Here is a 26,469-nt window from a genome sequence, read left to right on the forward strand (position 1 = left end):
CTGATCTTCACCACATTATCTGAGTTATTAAAAATGGAAGTGAGAAGAAAGCCAGCTGTTGTAGGCAAGCTGTTGGCAAACAAGTGCAAAAAATGCAAAACACAAATAGAAAAAAGATTTATTAATGAGTCAGGATTAAGGAATGCAAAAGTAAAATAGGGGATAATAAAATAAATGCCACAATACCTAGTAGCAGAGTTATAGTGGACTGATTTGTTTGGAGAAAATTATGAAAAGCTGCAGGTCATCATTGATGACAATAGCTTATTAAACGGATAAGAAAGTAATTGTGTTTTTCCTTCCTGAAGATTATGTTTGATTCTGCATAAACTAATTCCCTGATTCTATTCAGTTCCTTTATTTCTTGGTGTCACAGATAATTTTCAGAAAAACAATGCCATGGCAGTTCAATATTTCTTTTCCTGAAATTGATATATTATAGGCCTGGCAACTGTAGGAATGTTCCTGAATTTCTAAAGAATATATACATCAGTGAACATGGACTATGTTGAATATGGATGACAGAAGCAATTCAAACCTGCTCTAGCAGGAGGGGCATCTCACCTTGTGTAACCAATATGCTCCATATTAAGCTTCAGGTACGGCTGTATCCAGGGGAAAAAACAGTAGCTTGTATCAGGTCTTACCTGCTCTATCCCTGCCCTCCGTGAGTTGGGTTCATTTTCATCTTTTTCTGCAATGACTCTTTTCTTATTTTCTTTGTGTTGGTATTTCAAAGTTCATATTCATTTTGTAGACAAGAACATGGGGAGTGCCATGACTGGGAACTAGCATCTCCTTCCTGAGCCCAGGTGAAAATTCCTGGAAGTGAATATGGGTTTGGACAACAGGATCCTAGCTACAGGTGTTATGTGGAGTTTTCCATTAGAGTGAGGGAAGAGGGCCTCTCTTTTCAGAGTGTGTGAGGTTTCTGACTGCGGATGTCATAAGGGACCTGCAGCTACTTTCCTTTGCCAACCTGAGTCACCTTCCTGCAGCAGCACCCATCTCCCTCCCACTATTCACAGTCAAAAAGTCTTGGAGGATCCTTATTCCCCCATCTTCCACTCACCTCTCCACCCACTCACAATGCATATATACCCGCTCCACTAAGCAGCCCTCATGACGGTGACCTAGCCTTGTATGCCATTCCCAGTAGGTAGATTCCAGGCACCTTGTGCTTGACATCTCAGCAGCAGGGACACTTGTGTTGGCTCACTCATTCTTAGAGCAGGAATATTTCAACTCCCACAGACCATGGAGCCTAAATTCCCTACAGAGGTCAGTCCTGGGCTCACCCTCCATCCACACCCTTGCCTGGTCCCCTCCTCTGTAAGCAGAAGACACAAAACACACGGGCACTCCATAAATGTGAGTCAGAGGGACAGCTGGATGAATGGATAAGGAATGGATGACTAAGGTTCTAAGCACTCCAGGACTCTGGGCAGCTCTTCCAAGCCTGATGGGCACTGACCTCTGCAGGACCACTCAGGATTTCCCATCCAAGGGAGCTTCCCTGGGCTTGGCATCATCCCTCTGGGCCTGGGGAACCAGTTCCCAAAGCTTTTCTGAATCTGCACTTCACCTCAGAGTGGGTTGGTGCAGAAAAGTTTATTCCCATCTCGTGTGCTTCCCGGGTACTTGCAGAGAACCTTCCTTCCTCTGTCGACCCACTGGCAGAGAGAACAACCTTGTTTGAGAAATGAAGCCATCTCATTCCTTCCCACGTAAGTATCGGAGCTTTCCATGCTGGCCCCAGATGCCATCAGAGCAATGTAATCAGTGGTCGCCACAGCCAGAGAAGGACAGCGCCCATCATTCATTCCCTGTTCGGGGAAATGGCACCTACGAACCTGGTTTTCACTACTTTAGTCACTGCTCTGAATTCCCACAGACATATCATAGGTAGCATTGCTTTAAAATAAACACATAAAAAGTTTGATTTGGTGAATTATATTTAACATAAATATACAAGCAAATAGATACTGAGAGCAAAGGCTTTTTAAGTTTTACAAGTCAAAAGGGTTATATTCAGACAGAACTTTCAAAAGCCATTTTGACAGGCAATTTTATCTTTTTGACAGTTCAAGTTATCAATTTTGTAATTAGCAACTGTATAGACAAAGTAAATAAGTAAATAAACTTCCCTGATACTTTTTTGGTATCTGAGGAAAAGAGACAAATATATGTGGAAAAGTCAAGTGCTGTTTTATGTCAGAGGAGGTCATTTTTTCCTGCTGGAACTACAACAGTAAGATTTATCTACCTACAGGTGTATACATATATGTGTGTCCTTTGAATCTGGATAGTAATGAAATCTTTTGATATTTTTTATATATTGTACAAATACTTTACATGGAATTGAAAACGAAAAATGTTAAACATTAACAAAGAACAATGAATAACTCCTATTGGGGTGATTTATTTTTATTTTATATCTTGAGTGTTTTGGTTATATTTACTGCCTCAGAGCTTTAACATGGACATATTCAAAAGTGGCTACTTTCATAGCCTCCCAATTTGATTTCAGAGTTTTCAGACTAGTTCTGCATTGTATAACACCGCCCCCTAGTGTATAAATGCTTCATTACACAGCAACCCTAAATAGCTGTTCAGTAGCTAAGTGGTCCACTGGAGAAGGGAATGGAAAAACACTTTGGCATTGTTGGCTTGAGAACCCCATGAACAGTATGAAAAGGCAAAAAGATATGACACTGAAAGGTGAACTCCCCAGATCAGTAGGTGTCCAATATGCTATTGGAGAAGAGCGAAGAAAGAACTCCAGAAGTAACGAAGGTATGAAGAAGCTGAGCCAAATCAGAAACATGTCTGCAGAAAGTAATAAAACATTGTAAATCAAATAATTTCCTGATGCTGAGAAAGATTGAGGGCTGGAGGAGAAGGGGATAACAGAGGATGAGATGATTGGATGGCATCACCGACTCAGTGGACATGAGTTTGGGTATGAACTCCGGGAGTTGGTGATAGACAGGGAGGCCTGGTGTGCTGCGGTTCATTAGGTCGCAGAGTTGGACATGCAACTGAAGTGAACTGAAATAAAATATACACCAATAAAAATTAATTTTAAAAAGTTTAAAAGAAATTATATAAAATACATACCTGGAAACAAAGGCACATTTCAGTCCTTGGGCATGCGAACAGGCTAGGGTGGGGCTGCCCTCCCCAGAACCTCTTCTCTTTGGTGATGGAAAAGGGAAAGAACAGATGGCAGTCAAATTAGATGAATACTTCATGAATTCCCATGCTTAAATCAGAAGATTTTCAACTTCATTTTGGAAAATCTTACTTTATTAAAAATTATTAATCAGCAAAGATGCTATTGCAATCAACTTTAAAAGACAAAGACAAAATTGTATTGACTTTTTCATGGGCCGCCGATAGACATATCCAAATAAAAATTTGGTGAAGAATGAATACTCAGTTATTCTGTGCTTCCTAGATACTCCTTGAACTTAAGTATCTTAATGTTTTTGGTAGAAATTACATGGCCCTTAACAGCCCCAGACATCAAAGAAGCTCAGCCCTATGATGTATTTTCCATAAAATTCAGTTTAGTCACTCAGTTGTGTCTGACTCTTTGCGATCCCATGGACTGCAGCATGCCAGGCTTTCCTGTCCACCAGTTCCCAGAGCTTGCTCAAGGTCATGTCCATTGAGTCGGCGATGCCATATAATTATAGCTCTTTTAAAAGGAACAGCACTACTCTAGATATATTTTTGTTTGTAATTCAAAGATGATCAGCTTATTTTTCTGCTTATTCAGTATAGAAATTAACACCAAAAAATAGCCAAGTAAGGTAGTGAAGATTCTCTTCAAGTCAAAGTAAAGCATCTCCTGAATCAGAGAGTAATCAATCCACATGCAGCTCAGTATTATTTATTCCTTTGCAAAACGCCTCAGTGATCCACATTATGATGTGAATACACGTTTGTTCTATATTTGCATTATGTAGAGGCCTTCCATACCGATTTTCAGTTATTCTACCTTTGCAGAGAAATGTGTCGATGTATTACATGTCTATTCACACTCACTACATGAAGCTTTCTTTAAAGTTGCACAGAGGAAAAGGTGGTGGGAAGGTATATACTTCCAGTTATAAGTCATCGGGTTGTAATGTACAACTTTATGAAATAGTTAGCGCTGCTGTATGGTATATATGAAAGTTGCTAAGAGAGTAAATCTAAGCGTTCTCACAAGGAAAAATGTTTTCTCTTTATTGTATATATATATGAGAAGATGAAGGCTAATTAAACTATTTGTAGTAATCATTTCACAATAAATGTTTAAACCATTATGCTATACACCTTGAAGTTATACATTGTTATATGTCAATTATATTTCAATAAAACTGGGAAAACTTTTCAAAATAAAGTTGCACAGAAAAATAAGCATAACACCACTGCAAACAGATGACTCTGCCCAAGTTTCACAGATTTATTTCCTTTTCTTCCAAACCACATCAAATATCACATGGTCCTTGAGTAGTCTCTCTGGATCACGTGTGAAGAGATGGTCATCACAGCCCCTTTGGTAGCACTGTTTTTACTCTGGGAACCCTGAAAGAATAACGCTGCTTGTTGCTAAGGTGCTGAACCATTTGCTTCTCTTGATTATCTGGTGTTTCAGAAGATACCAGCTCCTCTCCATCTACACATATTTTAAAACAAAACAACGTCATTTTTTAAAATGTTAAGAGATCCCATCCATTAATCTCACATTTTCTCTTGTTAATTTCACAACTGTTAATGAACTGTACAAATATCATATTGATCTGATTTCTTAAAGTTCATAGTGGATGAACAAGGCAAATTTCTCAAGATAGTGACAGCATTAATGAAGAGAATTTAATGTTCAATGTAAGCAATACTTAAAAAAGAGATCTTTTGTGACTTTTATCTACAAAATGACATCATTTCACTAAGGAGAGGGCAGTCATATTGGTGTCTTTTCACTTTGCTGCTTTGCTCCTACCAGATTTCTGTGGCTAAAGGATATCAAAATAGTTTTTCATGTTGAAAACAATTATAATGGTTGTAACTGAGCAAAGCATTTCTGAGGCTCCCTGGAGGAGGAAAAGGTACTGAAGTAGAGTAAGGAGACCCCACTTCCCTTCTCCTGGAGGTAAGAGTCAATCTCTACTTGCTGCTTCTTCTGATCTTTGGGGGAGGATGCACCCTAAGAATCTAGGACTTACTCTGTTTCAGCTCTTCATATCTAGAAGTCAATAAACTGTCACCCAGAAATCCTCAAAACTGTCTTAGACTCCAAAAAGAAAATAAGAGTGCTTCTGTGGGTTAAATGGTGTCCCCCTAAAAGATGTCATCCTAACTACCCCCCCACACCCCTGGCAGGTGAATGTGATATACCTTATTTCCAATTAGGATCTTTGCAGATGATTAAGTTAAGATGAAATCATTGGGGTGGGCCCTAATCTGATTGTGTCCGTATAAAAAGAGGATATTTGGACACAGACAAGCACAGGGGGTACACCACATGAAGGTGAAGGCCCATATCAAGGGTGAGTATCTGAAAGCCAAGGAACACAGATTGCCAGCAAGTCACCAGAAGTTAGCAGAGAGGCAGGGATAAGGTTTTTTTCTCCCAGCCCTGAAAAGGAACCATTCTGGTTGCCAGGACTGAGACAATACATTTCTGTGGTTTAAGCCACCCAGTCTACGGCAGTCACAACAAAATAATTCTCTGCTGCGCTAGATAGTCCATCCTATAAATTAAGAAAAAAAAAAGAGAAACGAATCCCTATGACTTGTCTCACACTGACACTGTTTATAACGTGGGCGGGAGAAGCTGGGGCAGCGTGGCGCGGTGGACTGCCTCTGCTTCCCAGCTGTGCACTAAAGCTCGACGCACGTCTGGTCGCAGAGCCTGCCGGGAAATGAATGGCCTTTCACAGTGAGCGTTCAAATGGTAGATTAGTATTTCCAGGTGTTTCTGTCCAACCAGCTGTCCTGCTTTAAAAATAGCTGGAGTGTGGCACAAGTAAATGTTTTTATCTCCATTGCTATGTGAGGATGAAAGAGAAATTCTTTGCCAGGAGCACATCCCAAGACTGTGTGTAAAGGGCACAGACTTCATGTCAGACCCTCTGCACTCACTGGCTCTGCGACTTGGGGCATTCAGCTAGAGACATGGTTTCTTGGAAGAAGTTTTACTAAGAAGAAGTTGTTGCTTACTTGTCTTCTTATTTTTGAAATATATTAATCTAATTGTCTCCAAAAGAAAAATATTTAAGGATCCTTCACTATTCAAGGGTCGAACCTAAAATAATAATAAAAAAAGATTACCATTTCAATGAATGCTTTTAAAAATTAAGTTATATGGCTATTTGCTTACATATAAAGAATTAAGAATAAATATATTCTATTTAAATTGCCCCTTCAGAGTAACGTAGTCTCAAAAAAACCAATTAAAGGAAATAAATGGTGTTACAAACTCATACTGATAAAATTTCAGAAACATGAATATTACAGATTTTAAAAATCTGAAAATTATGAACTTAGATATATATATTTCATTCTTCTATTAAATTTTTGACAGTTATTAGTAACTAAAAGTGGAGAAGGCAATGGCAAGCCACTCCAGTACTCTTGCCTAGAAAATCCCATGGACAGAGGAGCCTGGTAGGCTGCAATCCATGGGGTCGCTACAAGTCAGACATGACTGAGCGACTTCACTTTCACTTTTCACTTTCACACATTGGAGAAGGAAATGACAACCCACTCCAGTGTTCTTGCCTGGAGAATCCCAGGGACAGGGGAGCCTGGTGGGCTGCCGTCTATGGGGTCACACAGAGTCGGACATGACTGAAGTGACTTAGCAGCAGCAGTAACTAAAAGATTTTCCTGAGAAGATACATCTGTCTTGTGAATTCATTTTATCAAACAAAGTGTGACTTATTCACATTCAGAATGCTGGAAAAGTATACTTTAATATTTTATGTAGTGGGACAGCACTTACTAAAGTTTTGTTGTTGTTGATATTGTTTAAAGTGGGGCAAAAATCTCACATATAATTGTGAATACTTCCTTCATCCTTTCCTATATAAACTTCCTTTTTGATGGCTCAAGCTATGTATACTCCACATATGTCAGAATTAATTATTCTTAAATCTTCAAGCATGGGCTTCTCTTAACAAAATAGCAGTATTTTTACTTTAAAATTTTAATGTATATTTTAAATTATTTACAGTATAGATACAAAATTTTTATTTCATTATGAATCTGAAATTCTAATTGAAAACCAGAGCTGAAGCACAGCTTTGGTTATATACTGTTCTTTTTTTTGCCAGTAAAATTTTCCTTCACAGGATGCAAAATTATACTAAGTGAAAATTAGTGATAAATACAAGTGACTAAAGTGAAAGTGGGAAGTAATATCTGTATTGTATGATGTAAATATGCATGTGTGTGCTCAGTTGCTTCCTGCCACCTCTTCTTAATATCTTCTGCTTCTGTTAGGTCCATACCATTTCTGTCCTTTATCGAGCCCATCTTTGCATGAAAAGTTCCCTTGGAATCTCTAATTTTCTTGAAGAGGTCTCTTGTTTTTCCTATTCTGTTGTTTTCCTCTATTTCTTTGCATTGATCACTGAGGAAGGCTTTCTTATCTCTCCTTGCTATTCTTTGGAACTCTGCATTCAGATGCTTATATCTTTCCTTTTCTCCTTTGCTTTTCGCCTCTCTTCTTTTTACAGCTATTTGTAAGGCCTCCTCAGACAGCCATTTCGCTCTTTTGCATTTCTTTTCCATGGGGATGGTCTTGGTCCCTGTCTCCTGTACAATGTCACGAACCTCCGTCCAGAGTTCATCAGGCACTCTATCAATCAGATCTAGTCCCTTAAATCTATTTCTCACTTCCACTGCATAATCATAAGGGATTTGATTGAGGTCATATCTGAATGGTCTAGTGGTTTTCCCTACTTTCTTCAATTTAAGTCTGAACTTCGCAATAAGGAGTCCATGATCTGAGCCACAGTCAGCTCCTGGTCTTGTTTTTGCTAACTGTATACAGCTTCTCCATCTTTGGTTGCAAAGAATATAATCAATCTGATTTCGGTGTTGACCATCTGGTGATGTCCATGTGTAGAGTCTTCTCTTGTGTTGTTGGAAGAGGGTGTTTGCTATGACCAGTGCATTCTCTTGACAAAACTCTATTAGCCTTTGCCCTGCTTCATTCCGTGCTCCAAGGCCAAATTTGCCAGTTACTCCAGGTGTTTCTTGACTTCCTACTTTTGCATTCCAGTCCCCTAGAATGAAAAGGACATCTTTTTTGGGTGTTAGTTCTAAAAGGTCTTGTAGGTCTTCATAGAACCGATTAACTTCGGCTTCTTCAGCAGTACTGGTTGGGGCATAGGCCTGGATTACTGTAATATTGAATGGTTTGCCTTGGAAACGAACAGAAATCATCCTGTCGTTTTTAAGATTGCATCCAAGTACTGCATTTCGGACTCTTTTGTTGACCATGATGGCTACTCCATTTCTTCTAAGGGATTCCTGCCCACAGTAGTAGATATAATGGTCATCCGAGTTAAATTCACCCATTCCAGTCCATTTTAATTCACTGATTCCTAGAATGTCGACGTTCACTCTTGCCATCTCCTGTTTGACCACATCCAATTTGCCTTGATTCATGGACCTAACATTCCAGGTTCCTATGCAATATTGCTCTTTACAGCACCGGACCTTGTTTCCATCATTGGTCACATCCACAACTGGGTATTGGTTTTGCTTTTGCTCCATCCCTTTATTCCTTCTAGAGTTATTTCTCCACTGAGCTCCAGTAGCATACTGGGCACCTACCGACCTGGGGTGGCAGGAATACACAGAAGAACTGTACAAAAAAGATCTTCCCGACCAAGATAGTCACGATAATGTGATCACTGACCTAGAGCCAGACATCTTGGAATGTGAAGTCAAGTGGGCCTTAGAAAGCATCACTACGAACAAAGCTAGTGGAGGTGATGGAATTCCAGTTGAGCTATTTCAAGTCTTGAAAGATGATGCTGTGAAAGTGCTGCACTCAATATGCCAGCAGATTTGGAAAACTCAGCAGTGGCCACAGGACTGGAAGAGGTCAGTCTTCATTCCAATCCCAAAGAAAGGCAATGCCAAAGAATGCTCAAACTACCGCACAATTGCACTCATCTCACACGCTAGTAAAGTCATGCTCAAAATTCTCCAAGCCAGGCTTCAGCAGTATGTAAACCGTGAACTCCCAGATGTTCAAGCAGGTTTTAGAAAAGGCAGAGGCACCAGAGATCAAATTGCCAACATCCGCTGGATCATGGAGAAAGCAAGAGAGTTCCAGAAAAACATCTATTTCTGCTTCATTGACTATGCCAAAGCCTTTGACTGTGTGGATCACAATAAACTGTGGAACATTCTGAAAGAGATGGGAATCCCAGACCACCTGACCTGCCTCTTGAGAAACCTGTATGCAGGTCAGGAAGCAACAGTTAGAACCGGTCATGGAACAACAGACTGGTTCCAAATAGGAAAAGGTGTACGTCAAGGTTGTATATTGTCACCTTGCTTATTTAACTTATATGCAGAGTACATCATGAGGAACGCTGGGCTGGAAGAAGCACAAGCTGGAATCAAGATTGCTGGGAGAAATATCAATAACCTTAGATATGCAGATGACACTACCCTTATGGCAGAAAGTGAAGAGGAACTCAAAAGCCTCTTGATGAAAGTGAAAGAGGAGAGTGAAAAGGTTGGCTTGAAGCTCAACATTCAGAAAACAAAGATCATGGCATCTGGTCCCATCACTTCATGGGAAATAGATGGAAAAACAATGGAAACAGTGTCAGACTTTGTTTTTTTGGGCTCCAAAATCACTGCAGATGCTGATTGCAGCCATGAAATTAAAAGACGCTTGCTCCTTGGCAGGAAAGTTATGACCAACCTTGATAGTATATTAAAAAGCAGAGACATTACTTTGCCGACCAAGGTCCGTCTAGTCAAGGCAATGGTTTTTCCCGTGGTCATGTATGGATGTGAGAGTTGGACTGTGAAGAAAGCTGATCGCCGAAGAATCGATGCTTTTGAACTGTGGTGTTGGAGAAGACTCTTGAGAGTCCCTTATACTGCAAGGAGATCCAACCAGTCCATTCTAAAGGAGATCAATCCTGGATGTTCATTGGAGGGACTGATGCTGAAGCTGAAACTCCAATACTTTGGCCACCTCATGAGACGAGTTGACTCACTGGAAAAGACTCTGATGCTGGGAAAGGTTGGGGGCGGGAGGAGAAGGGGACGACGGAGAATGAGATGGCTGGATGGCATCACCGACTCTGTGGACATGAGTTTGAGTGTACTCCGGGAGTTGGTGATGGACAGGGAGGCCTGGCGTGCTGTGATTCATGGGGTCGCGGAGAGTCGGACACGACTGAGCGACTGAACTGAACTGAACTGAACTGCTCAGTTGCTTCAGTCGTGTTTTACTCTTTGCAACCCTGTGAACAGTTGCCCATCAGGCTCCTCTGTCCATGGGATTCTCCAGGCAAAAATACTGGAGTGGGCTGCTATGCCCTCCTCCAGAGGATCTTTCTGACCTGGGAATCGATCTTGCATCTGCCTGCATCTCCTGCACGGCAAGTGGATTCTTTACCCACTGAGTCACCTGGGAAGCCCCAAATATGCATATTTTATTTATATAAATAAACAGCACACATTTATATTATGAAAATCCTACTTTATATAATGCAACTAAATATCACAGGAGAGTTCTTGTACTAGTAACCAAATTAAACCAAATTAACCAATTTGGTTTCTGTTGGTTATTTTTAGTCTTAGCTAAGCCTCTAAATTACCAAGTACACATTAGAAAGTCCAGCAAATGCACAACTGAGTTTCCATATTCAGTCAGTAATTGATCAGTCACATGATCTTAGTGTCAAGTCACCTTCTTGAGGGGGATGGTCTGGATCCAGTCCATGGTGTTCACATCAAAGATGTCCACTGCGTTTTCACTGTACACTGAGAGATATGGGGCATTGTAACCTGGGAGAAGGGGAGGAGGTGACAACAAGCGTGGGCTTCAGGATTCATTTTTCAATGAGAATTTTTTATTAGGATAACTATAAATTCACATGCAATTGTAATGAGTAACACAGAAAGATCTCTTGCACATTCTGCCAGGTTTCCCCAATGCAACATTTTGCAGAACTGGATGGGGGAGCCTGGTGGGCTGCCATCTATGGGGTCGCACAGAGTCAGACACGACTGAAGCGACTTAACAGCAGCAGTAGCATGTTGACATTGACAGAGCTGACCAATCCATCTTAAGCAGATTTCCCGTTTTACTAGCACTCGTGCACGTGTGTGTGTGTGTGTGTGTGAAGGTCTGTACAATTTTGCCACTTGTATAGGTTTATGTGTCCACCACAAGATACAGAATAGTTCCAAGGATCTCCCATGATGCTCTTTTATAATCCCACCCACTTCCTTTCCATCTTCCTCTCCTTCCTCATCTCTTACTCCATTTCTAAAATTTTGTCATTTCAAAAATATTATGTAAATAGAATCATACTGTATTCATGATTAATTATATCTGCTAAGCCCAAATACATTTTAAGAAAAACTTCAGATTGGAAACCAAAGAGAATCCTTCAATAATATTTTAATTATTATATAGTAGCTGCCTCAAAACATTTTTTAATAAACAAGATTAACATAAATTAAAATGACAAATAAATGATGCACATGTGTCAAATTGTAGATTAAAACACATACATAAAATCTGACCATGATCTTTCTAATGCCTTCATCTAATAGCAGCATTATTAAGTAATTTCAAAACTTTTCAAAGTCTGTGAATCCTAAACTATGTCAGCTCACTGAAAGAGTATGGCATAAGATTAGAAAAGTATATGTGGGGAGTGAAATAAACGAATAATAAAAACAGTTGATTTCTCATCAGAAATGATGGATGTTAGAAAACAGTAGAATGACATTTTTGAAGTGTTGAAAGAAAAAAATGACTCAGTTTTTTAGCTGACCTTCCCAGACTCACTAGTTTAGATTAAGCTTTCCTCCTTCATGCTCCTATAGAATACTGTCCTCCCTATCACAGCACTTGTTTAATTATTGATCTCACACCATGATTATAATCTCCATAAGGATTCACTCTGTCTGTTTTACCAGGTTTAATATTGTGCCTTAACCTTTGGCATAGAAAGTTGTTCATATTAAGTGCTCAATTACTATGCTCTAAGCGAACAAAAAAGAGCTGTATTAAAATTATAAAATGATAGCCTGCCTCAATAAAATACCAAATAAGCTAAAATTATTTTATTTTAATTTAAATAATTTAAAATTATTTAATATAAAATTATTTGAACAGTCTATGTAGACTTTACATAAGCTAAACCCAAAAGGCAAGAAGTAATTTACTTAGTAACTATTTCTTACAGTTAGTTAATGCTTATGTGATTTTCAGTGACCATGAAGACATCTACTTAGGATCTTACAAAAAGCAACAACTTGGGTTAAGAATATATTCAAGGTAAGTTATCCAATGAATATAGTAAACATTAAAGGCTAAGTTATTTCACATGTTTGACTTAGATATAACTTCTTCAGAGCTCTTCTACTTGAAGAGACATAGACAACTTAGGAAAAATCTTCAGTGATGCTTTCAAAAATTAAAACTGTCATGAACAATATTTAGTCATAGGATATAAAACTGTAACAACAAGGAAGAAAGGTACAGAGAGACAAGAAAATAAATTGTAAGATAGCCTTACAGCAGTAAGTTGGAGGTGCTGGCCACATCAGTTCAACTGGCCTAGATCTGAGGCCCCTGCTGTCAGTGTAAATTCCAATGTTCTTGAAACATAGCAGATACTCAATACTAGAGATCTCAACTGCACAGAGAGCATCCACTGGTTGATGAGCGATAAACGACAGTGTAGGGTCATGGAAGTGCAGCATCCTGTATGGAACTCCTTCTCTCCTCAAGGGGTATCTGAGGAATCCTGACTGAAATCCTACACAGAGCTGTTCACTGAAGATGCCCATCCACTGGACAGTGGTTGGGATTTGGAGTTCTTTAAATTTTCTGTGAGAAATTTTATTGCTCTGAAACAGCTCGTAACAGAAGACTTGGCTTTTCCTAGCCACACAGAGGCATGTATGGGCCCCTTGGCACACTGTTCCCGAAGTCATGGTGTGGCACCCTTTGGTTTCTGCCAGCTTGTGACTATCAGTCTTTCCTCCATCCAGAACTGACATGGGAAAGAGTTGCACATGGTGACTTCGCCCCGAGATCACTGCGACCATCTGGCCATGGGGGATAAGCTCAATTTGGTGAATCTTCTTTATGTCACTGATGCGAATAATTTCTACACATTTAAACATATTTGTAAGTCATTTTCAAATTCAAAATAATTTATATTTACTTATTTCAAAAGTTCTCCAAATTTTACCCGAAGCAATTAAGAAAGGTCCTAATAAAAATGATCTAATAAATCTTAATGTCATTAACTTCACTATTTTCTCTACAAATAAAATGGCAAGTCTCCTTCAAATTAGAAATGTTTTCTTATTATTTAAAAATCTCTTTATTGAGGTATAATGGACATATAACAATATATTAGTTTCAGGTGTACAACATAATGATTCAATATTTGTATGTATTGAGAAATGGTCACCAAAATAAATCTAGTCAATAGCCAACACCATACATAATTATAATTTTTTCTTGTAATAAAAACTTTTGCAGTCTACAAAAAATAAATGCTGAACAGGGTGTGGAGAAAAGGGAACCTTCTTATACTGTTGGTGGAAATGCAAACTAGTACAACCACTATGGAGAACAGTGTGGAGATTCCTTAAAAAACTAGAAAAACCATATGACCCAGCAATCCCATTGCTGGGCATACACATTGAGGAAACCAGAATTGAAAGAGACACGTGTACCCCAATGTACACTGTAGCACTGTTTACAATAGCTAGGACATGGAAGCAACCTACATGTCTATCAGCAGACAAATGGACAAGAAAGCTGTGGTACGTATACACAATGGAATATTACTCAGCTATTAAAAAGAACGCAGTTGAATCAGTTCTAATGAGGTGGATGAAACTGGAGCCTATTATACAGAGTGAAGTAAGTCAGAAAGAAAAACACCAATACAGTATCAATTCAGTTCAGTTCAGTTCAGTCGCTCAGTCATGTCCGACTCTCTGCGACCCCATGAATCACAGCACGCCAGGCCTCCCTGTCCATCACCAACTCCCGGAGGTCACTCAAACTCATGTCCACAGAGTCGGTGATGCCATCCAGCCATCTCATTCTCCGTCGTCCCCTTCTCCTCCAGCCCTCAACCTTTCCCAGCATCAGAGTCTTTTCCAGTGAGTCAACTCGTCACATGAGGTGGCCAAAGTATTGCAGTTTCAGCTTTAACGCATATATATGGAATTTAGAAAGAATGATAATGATGACCCTATATGTGAGACAGCAAAAGAGACACAAAGAACAGAAGGCGAGGGTGGGATGATTTGAGAGAATAGCACTGAAACATGTATATTACCATATGTGAAACAGATCACCAGTCCAAGTTTGATGTATGAAGCAGGGCACTCAAAGTTGGTGCACTGGGACAACCCAGAGGGATGGGATGGGGAAGGAGGTGGGAGGGGAGTTCAGAATGGGGGGATACATGCACACCTGTGACTGATTCATGTCAATGCATGGCAAAACCCACCACAATATTGTAAAGTAATTAGCCTCCAATTAAAATAAACTAATTAAAAAAACTTTTTACAATAAACTTTCTTAGCAATTTTCAAATATGCATATTATTAACCATAGCCACTTGCCTGTATATGACATACCCAAGACTTATTGATGACTGGCAGTTTACACCTTTAAAACCCTTCACCCATTTTGCCCATTATCCCCACCTCCAACAACCTCAGTTGTTCTCTGTATCTGTGAATGTGTTTATGTTTAGATTCCACATAAGTGAGATCATATGCTATTTATCTTTCTTTGACATTTTTCCACTTTGAGTAACACCCTCGAGGTTCATTCATACTGTTGAAAATGGGAAGAGTTCTTTCTTTCTTATGGCTGAATTAAAAATATATAATTGTTATTGTTCTGTTGCTCAGTCATGTCCAACTCTTTGTGACCCCATGGATTGCAGCATGCCAGGCTTCCCTGGTCTTCAATAAATCCCAGAGCTTGCTCAAACTCATGTCCATTGAATTGGTGGTGCCATCCAACCATCTTGTCCTATGTCATCCCCTTCTCCTCCTGCCTTCTATCTTTCCCAGCATCAGAGTCTTTTCTAATGAGTCAGCTCTTCGCATCAGGTGCCCAAAGTACTGGAGCTTCAGCTTCAGCATCAGTCCTTCCAATGAATGTTCAGGACTGATTTCCTTTAGGATTCACTGATTTAATCTCCTTGCAGTCCAAAGGATTCTCAAGAGTCTTCTTCAACACCACAGTTCAAAAGCATCAATTCTTCGACACTCAGCCTACTTTATGGTCCAACTCTCACATCCATACACGACTACTGGAAAAACCATAGCTTTGACTATTCAGACTTTTGTTGGCAAAATAATGTCTCTGCTTTTTAATATGCTGTCTAGGTTGGTCATAGCTTTTTTTCCAAGGAGCAAATGTCTTTTAATTTCAAGGCTATAGTCACACTCTGCAGTGATTTTGGGGCCCAAGAAAATAAAGTCTGTCCCTGTTTCCATTGTTTTCCCATCTATTTGCCATGAAGTGATGGGACTAGATGCCATGATCTTTGTTTTTTGAATGTTGAGTTTTAAGGCAGCTTTTTCCCTCCCCTCTTTCGCCTTCATCAACAGGCTCTTTAGTTTCTCTTCACTTTCTGCCATAAGGGTGGTGTCATCTGCATATGTGAAGTTATTGATATTTCTCTCAGCAATCTTGCTTCCAGCTTGTGCTTCATCTAGTCCAGCATTTTTCATGATGTACTCTGCATATAAGTTAAATAAGCAGGCTGACACTATACTCCTTTTCTAATTTGGAACCAGTCCATTTATTCACATCTAGTTATAACTGTTGCTTCTTGACCTGGACTTGACCTTGACTTCTCAGGAGGCAGGTAAGGTGGCCTGGCATTCCCATCTCTTAGGAATTTTCCACATTGTGTTGTGATCCACACAGTCAAAAGCTTTAGTGTAGCCAATGAAGCAGATATTTTTTTCTGGAATTCTGTTGCTTTTTCTATGATCCAACAGATGTTGACAATTTGATCTCTAGTTCCTCTGCCTTTTCTAAAACCAGCTTGAATATCTGGAAGTTCACGGTTCATGTACTGTTGAAGACTGACTTGGAGAATTTTGAGCATTACTTTACTAGCGTGTGAAATGAGTGCAATTGTGGGGTAGTTTGAGCATTCTTTGGGATTGCCTTTCTTTGGGATTGGAATGAAAGCTGACCTTTTCCAATCCTATGACCACTGCTGAATTTTCCAAATTTGCTGGCATATTGAGTGCAGCACTTTCACAGCATCATCTTTTAGGATTTGAAATAGCTCAACTGGAATTCCGTCACCTCCACTAGCTTTGTTCATAGTGATGCTTCCTAAGGCCCACTTGAGTTCGCACTCCAGGATGTCTGGCTCTAAGTGAGTGATCACACCATCATGGTTATCTGGGTCATGAAGATCTTTTTTGTATAGTTATTCTGTGTATTCTTGCCACCTCTTCTTAATATCTTCTGCTTCTGTTAGGTCCATACCATTTCTGTCCTTTATCGAGCCCATCTTTGCATGAAATATTCCCTTGGTATCTCTAATTTTCTTGAAGAGATCTCTAGTGTTTCCCATTCTATTGTTTTCCTCTTTTTCTTTGCATTGATCACTGAGGAAGGCTTTCTTATCTCTCCTTGCTATTTTTTGGAACTCTGCATTCAGATAGGTATATCTTTCCTTTTCTCCTTTGCCTTTCGCTTCTTTTCTCAGCTATTTGTAAGGCCTCCTCAAACAACCATTTTTCTTTTTGCATTTCATTTTCTTGGGGATGGTTTAATCATTGCCTCCTATACAATGTTTCAAACTTCTGTCCATAGTTTTTCAGGCACTCTGTCTATCAGATTTAATCCCTTGAATCTATTTATATGTATATATATCTCACATCTTTATCTGTTCATCTGTTGGTAAACATTTAGGTTGTTTTTATATCTTGACTAGTACTAATAATGCTGCAATGAACACGGAGGTACAGATATGTTTTTGAGTTAGTGCTTTTGTTTTCTTTGATAAAATATCCAGAAGTGAAGCTATTGGATCATATAGTGGTTTTATTTTTAATTTTTGAGGAACTTCAATACTGTTTTCCATGTGCCTGTAGCAATATACATTCCCAACAGCAGAGTACAAAGGTTCTCTTTTCTCCACATCCTCACCAATATTTGTTATTTCTTGGCTTTTTAATAATAGCCATGTTAACAGGTGTGGGATGATATCTTATTGTGGCTCTGATTTGCATTCTCCTAGTGAAGGAAATGGCAACCCACTCCAGTGTTCTTGCCTGGAGAATCCCAGGGACGGCAGAGCCTGGTCGGCTGCCGTCTATGGGGTCGCGCAGAGTCGGACACGACTGAAGTGACTTAGCAGCAGCAGTGAAGGAAATGGCAACCCACTCCAGTGTTCTTGCTTGGAGAATCCCAGGGATGGTGGAGCCTGGTCGGCTGCCGTCTATGGGGTCGCACAGAGTCGGACACGACTGAGGCGACTTGGCAGCAGCAGTGATCTTGAGCACCTTTCTTGTACCTGTTGGCCATCTGTACGTCTTCCTTGGGAAAATGTCTATTCAGATCTTCTGCCTATTTTTTAATCAGATTGCTTAGCTTTTTTTGCTATTGAGTTGCACAAGTTCTTTATGTATTTTGGATATTAACCCCTTATAAGCTATGATTTGCAAATATTTTCTCCCATTTGGTAGACTGTTTTTACCTTCCTTTTGTTGATGGTTTCCTTTGCTGTGAAAAAGAATGTTTATGTGTTTTTAAGTTCTTTCCAATTATTACTCCATTGAATTTAAGTCATGTTCTAATAAAATCACAGACATACACTTAGAGGATAGATTTGAGGATAAAAAAGGGTAGGAAGAAAAGAGATCAAAAATTATATGTTAAAAACAGATAATTATTCCAGAGATAATATAATTACCTTAATCATAAAATTAGCATAATAAAGCACTCAACTTAATCCTGATATTTCAGATGGCAAGGCAAACTTCCCTCAGTGTCTGATGAATAGAAATATGCTGCTTTTCTTTCTTTCTTTCTTTCTTTTTTGCCTTGCTGCGACACTTGAGGGATCTAGATATCACCAGGGATAGAACTTGGGGTCTTGGCAATGAAAGCACCAAGTCCTAACCACTGGATGGCCAGGAAATTCCGAATGAACTGCTTCTTCAGGGAAAAAAAAAAAGAAAAACAAAACTGTCCTCTTTTTTCCTGGCACTAATTTGATTCCTTTATTGCACAAATATTTGTTGAGTGATTGCTATGTGCCAGGCACTTTTAAGTGCCTGGGATACAGTGCTGAACAAAAAGACACAAGGTCCTGCTCTCATGCTGGCAGCTGGTGACCTTTCATGGGTCTCCTCACCAGGACTGGGAAGCCTTTCATGGAGAATAGCTAATGTCCTTCAAATGCAGGTTCTTCTTTATCTAACTTATCATTTGAATGCAAGACATTCACGAGAACAGCTATATTAGAATATCTCCTCTTCATTTCTGTTTCCCCATTTCTCCCTCAAGCAACTATAAGAACCGAACAAAAACAAACAAAACAAACAGAGAATTCTGCTGTCTTATCTGGGAAAGATTAAATTTACATTGTTGCTCTTCATGGTGCCGATGTACTAGTGACAGAAGGGGCATTCAAGCAGAAGTGTTTTCTTCCATGCATCAACTGGAAGATGGAACATTAAGTTCTTACAGCATACTTATTAGGTAAAATCCCTTGTGAATATATATGGACACCCTACTATATATAAAATAATTAACAAGGGCCTACTGTATAGCACAGGGAGCTCTATTCAATATTCTGTAATAATTACATGGGTAAATAATCTGAAAAAGAATGAATATGTATAATTGAATCAGTTCACAGTACACCTGAAACTAACACAACATTGTAAGTCAGTTATACTCCAATAAGACATTTTTTTAAAACATGTTTGAACTCTGGAGGATTATGGACCTCTGAAAGTAGGCAAGTCATCCTGTGACTTGAAAACACATGGAACAAGATGTGGACAAAAGAGAACAAATTTGATAATATTATTATTAAACTTTAAAGTTATTCCAGAACATTAAAGACTCTCCTTACCATCTATGATAACGTGGACAACAAATAACCCTTCTTCATTTCCCAGAGCAATTCTTTTTTGATCTATATTTGACACATAAATAAAAACATCAAGGAATTTGGGGGCAAATTAGGTGAATCAATTTATCAATGTTGAAAAATTTTAGAAATCAGATTAAATATATAATTAGAAATATTCAGTGAAAAGAAACATAATAAAAACCAATAATTTGTACTATGATTCTTTCAGATTACACAAGTAAGCACAATAAAACATGGTTTTCCTCAATAGAAATTTTATTTTATAAGGTAATCTTTATGAATACTTGAAGAAAGCATAATAGTCAAATAATGATATACTTTCAGATTTGCTATAAGTGATGTTTCACAAATGAAAAAATTTTATAAAATAATTTGTCAGTGACCATGACTTGAGCTACAACAGCATGGGAGTGTGTGTCAGAACACAGTGAGAACTAAAAATTGCAGACACCACATTATTAAGTGAAGGCTTTGAATACAGAGCACAGAACTTAACATATACAAGTTCATTTAATCCTCTCCATAACTGAAAAACTGGAATTATCTGCATTTAACACATAAAAGCTTAGTAACTAGCTCCATGTCACCAAGGAGGCAATAGCTAAGTGGCTCTTATTGTCACCGTTATCTAATGCAGAAATATGCTGTTTAAGAAAGGCAAGTATTCTTGTTTACTGATAAAACTTTCAGTATCAATTTTGGGATGGAGGAAGAAGGACCTCTCCCCTCACCCCACCCCCTGCCACCCATAGAGCCTCGTTCAATCAGGTTTTGCTGACAAATGAGTTGTGGATAAAGTTAACGTTTTCAGATTTCGACACTGGGACTGTGGTGAGGGGTGTGAACCTAGCGGGATAATGTTGTAAATCCATACCTATGATTGCAGCTGTCTGGGTGGTTTTGATCAGGGGTAGATTGCTGTCATAAGCCTCTTTCAGAACATAGATTGACCGGTCTCTGGAATGACTTTTTCTCAATATCTTGTGCAATTCACTCAGCACGCCCACCCACTCAGTCTTCTTATTCTCGCTATCTGCTAAGATTGGGATTGAATATCTATTACTAGGTGCTGAGAGCTGGGAAGCTGTGACCTAGAACAATGTAAGGAATATCTAGGTTATAAGAAAGCAGACATTCTCTATGCCAGCCTGTCAAGCATTTTTCCATTACACTCACAACTGGTAAATGATGCTTCTAATATTACCCTCTTCCTAGTAGTAAAATAGGTGATGTGAGCCATTAGAGACAGGCCAGAAGGAAAATGTCAGAATCACTTCTGTTTCGAGCCTCATAAAACCACCAGTGTTATCTGACCTCCTAAAATCTTTTACTTCATCAAATGAAAATAACTACTATTTATTCCCTGGTGGCTCAGACTGTAAAGAATCTGCCTGCAATGCAGGAGACATGGGTTCGATTCCTGGGTCGGGAAGATTCCCTGGAGGAGGAAATGGCAACCTACTCTGGTATTCTTGCCTGGAGAATTCCATGGACTGGCTATAGTCCATGGGGTCGTGGCAAAGAGTCCGACATGCCTGAGTGACTAACACCTTCACTTTCATTGTAAGGAACTGCTCTAAGAAATTTACATGTGCTAATTGAATTAATCCTAACAGAAAACTCAGTGGGTAGTTAGGACTCTTCTCTCCATTTTATGGGTGCGAGGACAAGAGCACAGCTGGGTAGAATGCAGGCAATCTGATGCCAGAACCTCCACTCTGAGCCTCTATTTCTTCAGTTCTAACACACACCTTTGCACCTTTAGATTATCTCTGAAACGGCAATGTTTTCTGCAATTGCAATCATCACAGTCAATTGTGATGCTACAGAATGCTCAGTAGCTTTTTGTTGTTACATTAGAAATATTCAGAAACACTCATGGTTTCCTGACTGCTCCATGTCTATAATTTATATCATTACTCAGTCAGTCAGTTCAGTCTCTCAGTCGTGTCCGACTCTTTGCGACCCCATGAACCGCAGCATGCCAGGCCTCCCTGTCCATCACCATCTCCCAGAGTTTACTCAAACTCATGTCCATTGAGTTGGTGATGCCATCCAACCATCTCATTCTCTGTTGTCCCCTTCTCCTCCTGCCTTCAATCTTTCCCAGCATCAGGGTCTTTTCCAATGAGTCAGCTCTTCACATCAGGTGGCCAAAGTATTAAATGGCAAATCAAATTTAAATTTTAAGATGTATAATTAAGCTAACAGTCTACATTTCTATATAAAACTTTCTTTTGTGATCATCAAGTAAGCGTCAGTGATATAATAAGCTACCACTCTAAGTCAGTTCCAAATAGCCAGATCTTTGTAGGGGCTGTTGGTGGTTGAGTAACATCTAAATAAATGTCTATCTTTGGGTTAAGGAACTAAGAATACTCCTGTGTGGCCTTTGTTAAGGCCAAGATTTCTAGGCTGACTAACCACAAGGGTCTCAAGGGAATAGCAAAGCTTTGCTCTTTCTGTCACCTTATTGTACCCATTCCAGAATAACTTTAATTTTAACATGAGTTTTAAAGAGCAGAGTGTCTATTTTTTAGATTGCAACATAACATCTTCCACCAATTTTTCTATTTTGTACTCTTGGTTTGAACCTGAATTATGGCTTCAAAATGTTGCCTCAGAGAAGAGTGCTTTTACAAAGTGACTATAGTTTTAGAAGCCACACACTCATGTTACTGCAGGTCCATGAACTGACCTTCCTGTACATCTGACCTGGTAGAATATTATCACTCTTCCTCTGGCATTGTTTCAAACAGTGCTTACAAAACAGCACTGTTCTATTTTGTAAGCTTTCCGTGTTTTCAGCTGTGAATCATATCTGTCTGACTACCTAGTGTGGAGTGAATGAACACCCTACGGAATATTTGTATTTTAAGTCTTAAGTTTAACTGTAGTATGAAAGACCGTGATACTTGCAAAAACCTATTTATAGTAAGTTTGAATAAGAATAAGGGGGCTAGATTTCTTGCGGCAAGTGGGATGGAGTGGGGAACAATTCTACAGCCCTTCTAAAATCTTAACCTCCAGGTACTAATACCTTTAACAGCCCAAGGAGCCTTGAGACCTATGAACAGACAAGAAAGGGATGAAACAAAATGCATAAGGGATCCAACAGCAGCACGGACACTTACCTTAAACATACGAGGCATTTCTTTTCTCCTTGCAGGAACAAAATCAGAGGGCCAGACTGAACTGACAGAAAACGCTCCATCCCTGAAGGAAAAGCAAGACTCTGGGAGTGAGTAGAATCACCTGAAAGTGAGTAAAATGATACATAAAGATAATTCTCAAACTTAATTTCCCTAACTTCTAACATTCTTTTTTGTAGGAACTGACAGCGATCAAACTGCTGATTGTAACAGCAGTTCCCAGCCAGTTGCATATTATCAGAAAACCCAAGTTAACTCTGGGCTGTTCGTGGAGGAGTCAACTCCCTGTGACTCCCTGTTCAGTGGGAACTAAGAAAGGAACACATGTCTGACTGCAAAGCCATTGGCCCTAGAGTATGGGCCATATGCCCTCAGATCAGCTTGCTTGTGTATTTTGTCAATGTTACTGAGATATACTTGGCAAGTAATAAACTGCACATATTTAAAGTAGACAGGTAAGTTTTGATTTCTGTATACACCTGTGAGACCATCACCACAGTGGAGATAATGAATGTACCCATCACTCCCAAGTTTCTTGGAACAGCTGTGTAACCCTTACCCTTCTCCCTCCTTGGAACTCTTCCTCACTCCCCCACTGATCTGCTTCCTGTCACTCTAGATTAATTTGCATTTTCTAGCACCTTATAGAAATGGAAAGGTACACTATATATTCTTTTTGTCTGACTTTTTCTTTGCATAATAATTTTGAGATGCATTAGTGTTGCTGCATGGATGAATACTTCATTTTTATTTATTGATGAATAATATTTCATTGTATGGATATGCCACAGTGTATCCATTCACCCATTAATGAACATTTGGCTTATTTCAAGTTTGGGGTGTTTTAAAAAAGGTGTTACGAATGTTCATGTCTGTCTTTGTGGACATATGTGTTCTCTTGGGGAAATACCTAGGAGTAGAATGACTAGATTATACATTCAGTTCAGTTCAGTCACTCAATAGTGTCCAACTCTTTGCGACCCCATGGTCTGCAGCACGCCAGTCCTCCTGTCCATCACCAACTCCCAGAGTTTATTCAAACTCATGTTGATTGAGTCAGTGATGCCATCCACCATCTCATCCTCTGTCATCCCTTCTCCTATCGCCTTCAATCTTTCCCAGTATCAGGGTCTTTTCAAATGAGTCAGCTGTTCGCATCAGGTGGCCAAAGTATCAGAGTTTCAGCTTCAACATCAGTCCTTCCAATGAACATTCAGGACTGATTTCCTTTAGAATGGATTGGTTGGATCTCCTTGCAGTCCAAGGGACTCTCAAGAGTCTTTTCCAATACCACAGTTCAAAAGCATCAATTCTTTGGTGCTCAGCTTTCTCTGGAGTCCAACTCTCATATCCATACACGACTACCGGAAAAACCATAGCCTTGATTAGACAGACCTGTGTTGGCAAAGTAATGTCTCTGCTTTTAAATATGCTGTCTAGGTTGGTCATAATTTTTCTTCCAAGGAGTGTCTTTTTATTTCATGGCTGCAGTCACCATCTGCAGTGATTTTGGAGCCCCCCAAAATAAAGTCTGCCACTGTTTCCACTGTTTCTCCATCTATTTGTCATGAAGTGATGGGACCAGATGCCATGATCTTTGTTTTCTGAATGTTGCGCTTTAAGCCAACTTTTTCACTCTACTCTTTTATATATTAGGTCTGCGTTTAACTTTTTAAATATTTTTCAAAGTGATTATATGATTTACAAAGCAATTTAGGTCTTCCACATCTAGGTCCTCCAATACTTGAAATAGACTTTAATTTTAGCTTTTCTTATGGATATAAAGTGATATCTCATGGTTGTTTTATTTGAATTTCCAGATGCGAGAGATGCCGGCCCCAGCACAACCGACCACGCAAAGAGGCGCGATGGTGAGGAGCTAACCCATGCCTGAGGCCAGGGCCGGAAGCCGAGAGGAGCTACCCCACGTCCACTAGCGGTGGCTGCACCGGCGCAGGAGGGCCGAGACGAGCTACTCCACGTTCAAGGTCAGGAGGGGAGGCCTTGAGGAGATACCCCTCATCCAAGGTAAGGTGCAGCGGCTGCGCTTTGCTGGAGCAGTCTGAAGAGATATCCCACGCCCAAGGTAAGAGAAACCCAAATAAGACGGTAGGTATTGCAAGGGGGCATCAGAGGGCAGACACACTGAAATCATAATCACAGGAAACTAGTCGATCTGATCACATGGACCACAGCTGAATGTGGTCCACTGGAGAAGGGAATGGCAAACCACTTCAGTATACTTGCCTTGAGAATCCCATGAACAGTATCAAAGGGCAAAATGATAGGATACTGAATGAGGAATTCCCCAGGTCGGTAGGTGCCCAGTATGCTACTGGAGCTCAGTGGAGAAATAACTATAGAAGGAATGAAGTGAAGTGAATTGAAGTGAAGTCGCTCAGTAGTGTCCGACTCTTTGCGACCCCATGGACTGTAGGCCAGAAGGAATGAAGGGATGGAGCAAAAGCAAAACCAATACCCAGTTGTGGATGTGACCGGTGATAGAAGCAAGGTCTGGTGCTGTAAACAGCAATATTGCATAGGAACCTGGAATGTTAGGTCCATGAATCAAGGCAAATTGGAAGTGGTCAAACAGGAGATGGCAAGGGTGAACATAGACATTCTAGGAATCAGTGAATTAAAATGGACTGGAATGGGTGAATTTAACTCAGATGACCATTATATCTACTACTGTGGGCAGGAATCCCTTAGAAGAAATGGAGTAGCCATCACGGTCAACAGAAGAGTCCGAAATGCAGTACTTGGATGCAATCTTAAAAACGACAGAATGATTTCTGTTCATTTCCAAGGCAAACCATTCAATATTACAGTAATCCAGGCCTATGCCCCAACCAATAACGCTGAAGAAGCTGAAGTTGAATGGTTCTATGAAGACCTACAAGACCTTTTAGAACTAACACCCAAAAAAGATGTCATTTTCATTATAGGGGACTGGAATGCAAAAGTAGTAATATTCCATTGTATATATGTACCACAATTTCTTTATCCACTCCTCTGTTGATGGATATCTAGGTTGCTTCTATGTCTTGGTTATTGCAAATAGTGCTGCTACAAACATTGGAGTGCATGTATCTTTTCAAATTAGAATTTTCTCTGGATATATGCCCAGGAGTCCATAGCATCAAAGGTATGGTTTTATCAATAGTCATGCACAGATGCAAGAGTTGGACCATAAAGAAGTGTTGAGTGCCAAAGAATTCAGGTTTTTTTATTGTGGTGCTGGAGAAGACTCTTGAGAGTCACTTGGACTGCAAGGAGATCAAACCAGTGAATCCTAAAAGATATCAACCCTGAATGTTCATTGGAAGGATTGATGCTGAAGCTCCAATCCTTTGACCACCTGATTCAAAGAGCTGACTCACTGGAAAAGACCCGAATGCCGGGAAAGATGGAAGGCAGGAAGAGGAGGAGGTGACAGAGGATGAGATGGTTGGATGGCATCATCGACTCAATGGACATTAGTTTAAGCAAACTCCAAGAGACAGTGAAGGACAGGAAACCCTTACATGCTGTAGTCTATGGGGTCTCAGAGTTGGACACAACTTAGAGACTAACCAACAACAACAATATGCCCAGGAGTGAGATTCCTGGATTATATGGTTGCTCTATTTTTAGTTTTTAGAGGAACGTCCATACTGTTCTCTCCATTCTGTTCCCACCAGATTTTTCTGTGATGGCCATTCTGACTGGTGTGAGGTGATACCTTATTGTAGTTCTGATTTGCTTTTCTCTAATAATTAGTGATGTTGAGTAACTTTTCACATGCTTTTAAACCATCTATATGTCTTCTTTGGAGAAATGTCTCTTTAGATCTTCTGTCCACTTTTTGATTGGGTTATTTAGTGGTTTTTTATATATATATTGAGCTGCATGAGCTATTTGCATATTTTAGAGATTAATCCCTTGGT

The 26,469-nt window shown here is 39.6% G+C and overlaps 1 protein-coding gene across 1 annotated transcript in view; it reads right to left on the bottom strand.

Moving 5' to 3' along the window:
* Positions 1-4,538: 4,538 nt before the first annotated feature.
* LOC129557386 (serine/threonine-protein kinase MRCK alpha-like) overlaps positions 4,539-26,469 on the bottom strand; it is an 81,635-nt gene continuing 59,704 nt past the window's right edge. Inside the window, exons 11-17 of the mRNA XM_088837731.1 lie at positions 22,523-22,604; positions 20,263-20,479; positions 19,368-19,430; positions 12,789-13,385; positions 10,946-11,043; positions 6,214-6,298; positions 4,539-4,669 (exon numbers count right to left, since the gene is read on the bottom strand). Coding sequence (XP_088693857.1) covers positions 4,539-4,669; positions 6,214-6,298; positions 10,946-11,043; positions 12,789-13,385; positions 19,368-19,430; positions 20,263-20,479; positions 22,523-22,604 — 1,273 coding nt within the window. The remainder of the gene's footprint in view (positions 4,670-6,213; positions 6,299-10,945; positions 11,044-12,788; positions 13,386-19,367; positions 19,431-20,262; positions 20,480-22,522; positions 22,605-26,469) is intronic.

Source organism: Moschus berezovskii, chromosome 7 (genome assembly GCF_049115385.1).
Source record: "Moschus berezovskii isolate FMDL1 chromosome 7, NW_MosBer_1.0, whole genome shotgun sequence".
Lineage (NCBI taxonomy): Eukaryota > Metazoa > Chordata > Mammalia > Artiodactyla > Moschidae > Moschus > Moschus berezovskii.